This window comes from Hippoglossus stenolepis, chromosome 4 (genome assembly GCF_022539355.2).
Source record: "Hippoglossus stenolepis isolate QCI-W04-F060 chromosome 4, HSTE1.2, whole genome shotgun sequence".
In the NCBI taxonomy this organism is placed as follows: Eukaryota; Metazoa; Chordata; class Actinopteri; order Pleuronectiformes; family Pleuronectidae; genus Hippoglossus; species Hippoglossus stenolepis.
Window position 1 is genome coordinate 20,648,789 of NC_061486.1, and position 9,140 is coordinate 20,657,928.

The window sequence follows — 9,140 nt, forward strand, 5'->3', positions numbered from 1 at the left end:
CAGTGACCACACCTAGTTATTGTCAACTCACATGAATAAAATATTGACAAAAATGTATAATGATCATTTAATGAAGTGGAATGAAATGGCAGTTCATTGTCAAGTTAAGATGTTTTTATGAATTTTTCAGCATTTCTCCTTGCAGGTGCAGGTAAAGAGATCAGCATGCTGCTTTCACAATTTTCTGAGGTGTTACGGTAGGTCATAATCTAACAAGTTAATCTGAATTCCTTCTGTTGTCTACTAATAAACCATAAATATTCATTATGCTTCCTTATGAGCTCTTCATCTGAAAACTGCTGACAGTGAAACATTGAATAAGTGAAGGAAAACACATAAATATTCTGGTGAAGTGCTGATTCGTATTTAGGAATAAAGTCAAGGAGATGAAAGCTGCATAGTAATAACTCAAATTCAATCTTTCTATTTGAAATTCTGTGCTGTAGATAAAGGTTTCAGCACTTCTTGTTGAGGACAGAATGCTGTGGTGAATAAAGTTGAAGTCTAATTCTAACAATGTCTGTGATCCCCTGACCTTTCACTGCCACAACACAAACAAGTCATATTTCTCACTTGCTAGAATAACAACCACAGTTTCATTTGGCCTGCACTTTGAAATCAATGCTAATAAACTTTACTATATTGCCATGGTCTGCAACAGCCGGCCCTCCGGCCAAAACTGGCCAATCTCTGTCATGGCAGCAACATTCATAGAATTTCTTCCTCTCTAGCGATTTGTCTACAAAGTAAAGGCACACTGTTATTTTTATTTTATTTTGCAAAAACTCAATAAAATTGGACAACACGTCTATTATTCTTGCTACTATCCAGAAATGAAGCCAAAATATCACTTGTACGAGTGATGGCCATTTTGCTAATTTGGAGCCAGGGTTCTGCAGTTAAGATGCCGCTAAAACAAATGGGTGCTTGCATCTGTAGTATGGTTAAGGTGTCAGGGAGTTACTCACTGCACAACACTAGCCCCTGGTTTCCGTAACATCTGCATTTACCAACTGTCTTACGTCAGACATTTTTGTAAATTGATGAAAAAAGACAGGAAAGATTTTGTCATTACTTGCAAGCCTTTTCCTTAATGCTGCACAAAACCTTGACACCGGCTCACAACTGTGGCTCTGTTTATTTCTGACAGCACAATACAATTTGATGACCCTCAATCACTTCAGTGAACATTCTGTAACAGTCTGTCACTAATTCCAGGAGCAGTTTTTAAACTAATTCCTTGAATTAGCCTTTGTTGATGTTCTGACCAGCCATTTAAGGGTTAAGAAAAAAATTGCTTACTTACTGACCCCTGCTGTAGAATACATGGTGTAAAAGCCATGACAGTAGTCACTAGGAATTTATTTTTGTGGTAATATTATGATAATCCTTATGGCCTGGTATTGGTATTTGTTATTGTTTTTTTTAGATGATTTATTATTGTGATCACAGTGGGGGAATATGGGTGGTAACTCATAGTTAACAAAAGCACCAGCTCACCTGTGTGGTTTGCTGAGAGAGGTTGAGTTTTGTTGACCGCATTTCGTTGATTGCTGTGATTATCTGGATCTCGGCGAATCTCTTTGCGAGCAGATCGGACAAAGTAATCAGGATCGACCTCTATTCCCAGAGGTCGCTACACATGGTTTAGTCACTGAATTTGGTGCAAGATTAGTTTCTTCCTGTACTGCATCGGTGAACTGATCACGAGCTCTGTAACAGTGATCTCCGGCTTTGTCATTACACAGTGGGAGCACTCGCACTTCTGAACGACCTCTGTTAGATTGCTATTTTTAATAATGTTACCCAAACCATTTTAATTGAGTTTAAGTACTTGCTTTTTCTAACTATTACATTTACAGTGTAACCCAAATTTATTGTCACTGTTTATGCTTTTTTCCAGTGAGAGAGCTACAGCAGATACTGCACAGATGAAAAAGCTGCAGGGTATTTTGACCGAAGCTCGAAACCTGGAGTCCCATCTGAAAGAGAAGAAAACCCATCTGAGGCTAACTTTAGCTCTGATCTCTGATAAACTGCAGGGTTAATCACAGAGCTGTCAGCTACATGTTACCAGTCTATTTTACTGAGGAATAGTTTTCTTTTGTGTATAGTTGTGTCCTGTACATGTGCCCTCTGCAGTTAATATGTTGTATGTATGTCTTATTATAAATGCTCAACTATACATTCAGTGTGCCGTGCTACATACAGTCTAGCATTACTTTAATAATAAACTAATATATATGTTTTCTGTTAGGAGTTTATTGAGTCATGAGTTAAAATAGAAACTCATTTTGAATAGAAATGTATTTATTCTCTCTAATCTCAACACAAATGATCTCAATGTCACTATTTATTTATTCTTCACACAAAACTTACATTTTGTGATGTATAGTATAATGCCATTCTGTTTTATAGAGTACTAAAGTTCAGTATTCACAGTGTGTTTATTACTGTTAATAAAGAGGAGTGCCTAACATTTTTTATATATTGTCATCATTGATTGAGAGAAAAGCCCTCTCCACCAAACACACATACACCAAATAGAAAAGGAAAAAGGGAACAATGCAAGAACAGAGGCACAGAGTCTCTATTGACATGAACACTTTCTAATTATGTAAACTGTATTCATGTACAATGGTTGGCCAGCAGAGGGGGCAAGTGTGCCAAAGACCTTGTTGACTCAGCCTCATAAATCGAAATCAACAACTAATTCTAGAGTTAGTGCTTATTTTGGAAAACTTTGATTAAATATCAATGTCTACCATCAAGAAGTAAAGATTGGTTGCAAGGATGAGACAAATGCATATAAGATGTTAAAGTGGAGATTTTTATTGAGAGGGTTTTAACAGTCTTATGTTTTAGGAAATGTAAAAGCCATTACTATTCCATTCATTACTCTGACATGTGGCACTTGACTTGACGTTTGTGCTTCCTTATCAGTTTCTTATTCTTACAAAATGGAATGACAAGAGTCTGTGGTGACCGTGAACTGAACCTGAACATTTGTAGACTGGCAGAAATACAAAAAAACAGTGTTAAAGTAATAAAGTTTTTTAATACTTTTAGTATACATTTTCATTTTATATACATAATATTTTCAATAATCCCAACGTATGAATTATTGAAATATACCAAAAATGCATAGATAAGCACGACATCCTAAAGATCAAGACAGGCCTATGAGCAGTGTGAAGGCTGCAGTGGTAAGGTAAGTGTTACTTATTGATATTCCTATGTGCTCTGTGCTAAACATGAATTATGCATTATCACTGCAAGTTTCAGACAGTTGTTGTTAGGGCAGCAGGACAACAAGCTTTTGTGCTGCTATTGTGTGATATAGAATGAGCAATATCATCTTCTGACCCAAGGTAAAGTCAAGAACAGATCAAAACTGAAAACGCTGCTACACATTCTCCCATAACTCATGTCTGTTCTGCCCAGAACTTGGAACTTGCCTCTTAATATCCATCAAATTGATATCTGTTCAACTGTTGCCTCCAAACCAATGCACCTCTTTCGAGTTCAACTTGGGCAGGGTCAACCAAACTATTGATCACTCTTGTTTCTTCCATTCTTGTTAAGGCTATTGAAAGGATACTTTTCAAACTGGTCTCAGAATTTCTCTAACTTTGATCCAAATCAAGGATGTCAGAGTGGTTACTCCACTGAGATGGCTCTACTATCTGTGATAGACTTCCACAGGGCAGCTAGAGCTGCAGCTCAGTCCTTGACTCAGTATACCACCCAGCTTTTTGCACAGGCCATGGTTATCTCTCACCTCAACTACTGCAGTACCCTTCTGGTGTGACTCACGTCTTGCACAGTGAAACTCGCACAGATGGTCCAGAATCCTGTGGCGTGTCAGGTCTTCAATCAGCCTAATAGGGCACATGTCACTCCACTGCTCATCGATCTCCACTGGATACCCACGGCTGCCAATGTCACTAATGCTTGTCTAAGCTTGTCTAATGAGCAGCATTTGAAGTTAGTGCTTGCAATAAGGTTTTACCGTTGTGAAGCACTACTGTTGTCCCTCTTTTGGAAGTCGCTCTGCATGAAAGCATTAGCCAAAACGGTAAATGTGAAAGTAAATGTGACATGGTGCAACATAAATAGAACAGCTTCATATAATTGCTGTTATAGCTTTTCATTTTTGATAACAACACAAGGAAACTGCATCCATACATGCGTAAATTTGCATGTACAAAGATATAAACGAAGCATTAAAGGACAATATTTACATTGTATACAATCAATTGCCATCAATTCTATTCATGTGAGCTTGGAAGAGCATTTAGCGTTTATTTCCTCCCCACATGTCTATGATGTGGCATTGAATGTTCCATGGAAACCATAGGGAATGTTGACAGGCACCCCAGCTCGGCCCAGCTCCTCAAATGTCCTGGCATCCAAAACCAGGAGGAATGTGCTATTCTCCTACAAGACAAAGGCAAAAGATAGGTTAAGATTTATTTAAGTTGAAGATTTCCAGAAATCAGTTGTGTGCATTTAAAATGATTTTTCTACTTGATATATTTAAGTACCAGTTTGGGCTTCTGTAAATCGAAAAAAAAAAACTGATTGTATGATTGTACTGAGTCATCATTAAGCTGGGAGGAAACAAGGGAGCTTAGTCTAGACCCCTTTATAATTTTGACTGTGGAATTCTATTGTTTGAGGTACAAAGAAAATGATCGCTTTGTCCAAAATCTTTCATTCAACCTGACTGACCTTGTTCGGGGTGATGACAACAGACAAGATGACACCGTCATCCTCCTCCGTGGCATCAGGGGAGGGTACGAAGATTGGCTCAGATGGATAAAGACCAGGTTGTTCCCACACCTGTCAGAAAATCAGGACTCATTAGTCTTGCAGTTTGGCTGTTAGCATATTTTACTTTTCTTTTAGAGTCTTGAAATTTTAAGCCATCTTATTGATCATTTATCTCCCTTTTATTTTGGTATATTGTATTTGCTGACATACTACAGTATAATTCTAACTGTATCATATAGTCTGCATACAGGTAAGAGTATATGTATCACAGCCAGTCTCTTACAGTTGGTAACATCTGAGGGACTCACCTTCATGTGTTTTCCGTGGAGGTCCATCTTGATTAGTGAGTCTCCTACTAGGTGTCTGAAGCCGCAGCCATAGAAGTAGCGGTAGGGCTGAGTGTTGTACTTGCCGTAGTTGATCTGTGGGAACTCCATACCACCATATTGGTCAAGATCGTCCCCGTGCAGGTCCTCATGGGTACAGAACACCTGCACCAAGAAGAAAAAGCAGTGTGGGTACGAGGGGACTAATTTTCAAGTTGTTATTGTCAAGATTTGAGGCTTGGCTGGTTTACTGGTTACTGTGGTAATATTATAAATATAACAAATATTAGATGTGGAGTTTGCAGTATTACTACAGCATTTGTGCATCCATAGTGCTGGCCATGTTTTCAATGAGTTTGAATATGTGATACTGTGGAAAGCTTTATGCAGCATACTATATGTACAAGGCCATAAATTCGTAAACCTGTATGTTTGCAAGACTTCATATCCTTTGTGTAAGTGATACCATTTTATCAACCAACCGTCTTAAGATACCGAGTGTTCTTTTGTGTTATCAGTAGGTATTGGCATATCTTACTTTTTTCCTACACATCTATCAAAGACACGCTTGACCTAGAAATGATAAACTGTGTGTTGATAAGTGTAGATCCTGTAGCCTACCTTTTTCTTGTTAGTTCTTATAGAAGTGGCTGTAGTGTTGGGCCGGTTCAAGTTCTGGTGATAGGGTGTATCATGGTCGACATTGAGAGGCAGCACGAAACGCCGTGGGAACGATCTACATAAGGTGTTATACACCTGGTGAGGAGATAAGAATCTTTTCAGCAAACCAACTAACAGACCAAAAACTAACCATGAACACAACATTTACATTACACATGTCTGGAAAAGTCACGGAAGCATTGAAGGTACAGCTTGTTGACTGTGGCATTTTACCTCATCAAGAGCTTCTCCAGACTTTCGTAGATTCTGGATGTTGTAATTAGAGATTGCCTCTCCATCATCTGAAGCACACATATCGACGATCAAGAAGCCGTCCTCCTCGTATGCGTTGATCTGGTGGAAGGTTGACAACGGCTTGGCAAGATACTTGACAGAGCTCACCTGGAAGAGACGGATGAAAGCAACCCACTTTTGGTTGATGTACATTACAATAGACTGCATTTTAGAGGGGTGGGTTAGAGACTTACCTTCCCTGTCTTCTTGTCAATCAAGTGGAAAACTGTGTTGAGAGATGGGTCCCAGTACACGCCATCACTGATGCTCTTTCCTCTCAGCTTGCCTGTTACAATCGTTAACAGGTCCATCTTGATGGGCTGCTCAATGAACACCACGTAGTTCTCAGACATTGCTGTGATGGATTAAAAAGATTTATATTAGTCTCTACTATTCAAAATTCTGAATGCATGATTCAGAATCGACAGATCAACCCACGGTTGAGAAAATACCTTCCCCTGATACCAGGGCTCTCTCTCTCTATATATCTCTCTCAAAATGTATACCGAGCTGCACAGAACTCACATGGATCGTTTAAGAACTTAAGCAATTGATAAGTAGATCGAGTAATATACAATTAAGTTAAGTAATCATTAGCCATTTATCCCCCCAAAAATAATAAAAAATTGCCAGTTTCTCAGTGTCCGGCCTATCGATGTGATGATTTGCCTCTTTTCTTTTTCATACATCATGTAAACTGAGTATCTTTGGGTTTTGGAATTGAAGAAAAGGAATCTGCACATTCATCAATAATGAAACCAATTGCTAGTTGCAGTACCAAGATCATTCTTAGGTAAGTTAGCCAGGGATTGCTGTGACATTAGAAACTGAGCTGACAACCTGTGACTGAATGTTGGATATCTGAAACTCTGAATTTAATCACATTAAACAGGCAGATTTGTAGAATACACAAATAGTGAATCTTGCTCCTTTAAATTAATGTACAGTCAAAGCTCAAGTAATGAAGACTCTGGTTTTACTCACCAAAGCTGTGGTAGTAGGAGGGTTTACTCTTGTCAACAGGGGCAATAGTGCACAGCACTGTGGCTCCCTCCAGGGTTTCATCTTCTGTTTCTTTAGTTGGAGGCACCCGGATGATGTTGTAGTGCGCTCCTGTCAACACAGATAATATATGAAGTTTCTTTCTAAAGGTCTCCACAGACACAGGGAGCTGTAGTATTGTTCTGCACCCTCGTCTCTCACTGCACAGGTTCCAATGATGCCATGTGAACACACTGAGTGATGTTTCCTAAAATACCTTTAGCGGAGTACGAATTCCCCATGTTGTATGTTGTCCCATCGGGCTCAGTGTGAGGGTGGGCTGTCGCTCCATTCACAGCAATGAATTTGCTCCAGTTCACCTAACAGGAACACATTCATGAATGTTAAGATAGATCTAACTCAATTTAGATAAGATATCTATATCATATAATGAGTGACAGTAGCCTGCAACCCTGCAATAAACTCAGTTATATTGTCAATAAAACAGTTAGCTGTCAGAGATATGCCTCTGGAAATCATTCATACACAGTCATGCGGTACAAGTACATTAACCTTGGTGTTACCTTTTTGGTTGTCTGTAGTGTCTCAGGATCCACCCTGTGCATGATATTGGTTTCCGTGCTGACATAATAATCTCCTTTGTAGGTCACAAAGCTCACATTGGCATTATCTGAGGGCTCTAGAGAAGAGGAGCAAGGTGTCAACGTTAATAACACAGCACAACCTCAACAACAACAACTCACTGTACAATCATGTATTTCACATGACTCTATGTATGTGGGAGTAAAGTCTCTTCACAGTCACGTCTTATTACATCTAACTGCATCAAAATATTTGTGTTCATGCATCTCAGTAAGAAACTCACTTGGCAACTCAAATCTTGACAGGAAGCGTTGGAAGAAGTTTTTGCAGGGGTCCGGCATGGTGACCGTCCCAAACTCAGACACTACAATGCGGTTGCACTCCTTGTTGGCTTGGTAACTGTCACTGGACAGGAAGCGGCTTTTGTAAGTCACCTGACCGTGAGATATTTTGAACTGGTGCAGTAGAGCCATACCATCAAACCAGTGGTTGAACCTGATGAGAATGGAGGGAACAGGAGAAATGAGGCAGCTGTGTGAGGTAGTGGCTGCACTGGATCACAAGTCAAGGCAATTATATTTATATCCCCCAACATCCCAAATGAGAAATTCTATTCTCACATCCCCCAAATGTATACATTTGGACTCACTTCTGGTTTCCGATCTCGAACTTCCCAGGCCCATTTCTCAGGAAGCTCCCATTGATCCATTCTGGGATTTTGCCGATGATGTCGGTGTTGATGGGATCAGGGGTGTCCGCAACCGAGCTCACGATCTTCTCAATGCACGGCAGCCCCTGCACGTCTGTGAAGTGGTTGATTTTCTGCCGAGACTTGGATTTCTTGAGTGCTACAGAGGAAAAGTTTAAGTGCAAACCATAGTCACATTTTCCTCATATACAGCAAAGGGCACAATTATCAAATATTTGGTATTACATTAAGTTGTAAAAGCTGCTGGTACAATCAAATCTTTACCTGGGCAGTTGTTCTGTTGATGTGTGATGGAGTTCATGGCTGTAGCTTTGTATCTTGAGTATGTAGAGGAGTTGGAAGACCTGCACACACACTCCTCCTGTAGCGCTGATGTTTCTCCCAGACTGGCACTTTGCTTTATATTGTCCTACTTTCTGTTACGCCCCCCTGCAAACAGTCAGATAAAGCAGACCGTGATTTCATACTTATGTAAGGGCTTCAAAAATAGTACTTTGTCATCACAAGATAATACAAGTGGTACAGTAACTTATTGAGAGATAATCACTTCATTGAACCGTGAAGTAGAAAAAACCACCGCTGCTGTATTTATAGTTCATTTCAAGTAGTTATTTTGTCCTCATAGTTATCTCATTGTCATGGTAAATAATGCAGGCAGACTTGTGGAGATGGGGAAGGTAGATAAACTAGGATAAGTTGCTTGGAGGGAATCGAACACACCATCTGCCTGTTTTTCTTATTGCATTTTCTATTTCTGGAATATTTCGGAATTTTTTTCTACTTTTAAATAT

At 39.5% G+C, this 9,140-nt stretch overlaps 1 protein-coding gene across 1 annotated transcript; it reads right to left on the reverse strand.

Moving 5' to 3' along the window:
• Positions 1-3,161: 3,161 nt before the first annotated feature.
• bco2b (beta-carotene oxygenase 2b) lies at positions 3,162-8,707 on the reverse strand. The gene is made up of 12 exons (XM_035155582.2): positions 8,614-8,707; positions 8,290-8,488; positions 7,924-8,135; positions 7,622-7,737; positions 7,315-7,417; positions 7,041-7,169; positions 6,251-6,411; positions 5,997-6,164; positions 5,724-5,858; positions 5,085-5,267; positions 4,735-4,845; positions 3,162-4,440 (listed from the first exon to the last, which is right to left on the reverse strand). Exons 1-12 carry the CDS (start codon positions 8,648-8,650, stop codon positions 4,324-4,326), a joined length of 1,671 nt encoding a protein of 556 aa, XP_035011473.2. The 5' UTR covers positions 8,651-8,707; the 3' UTR covers positions 3,162-4,323.
• Positions 8,708-9,140: the final 433 nt, after the last annotated feature.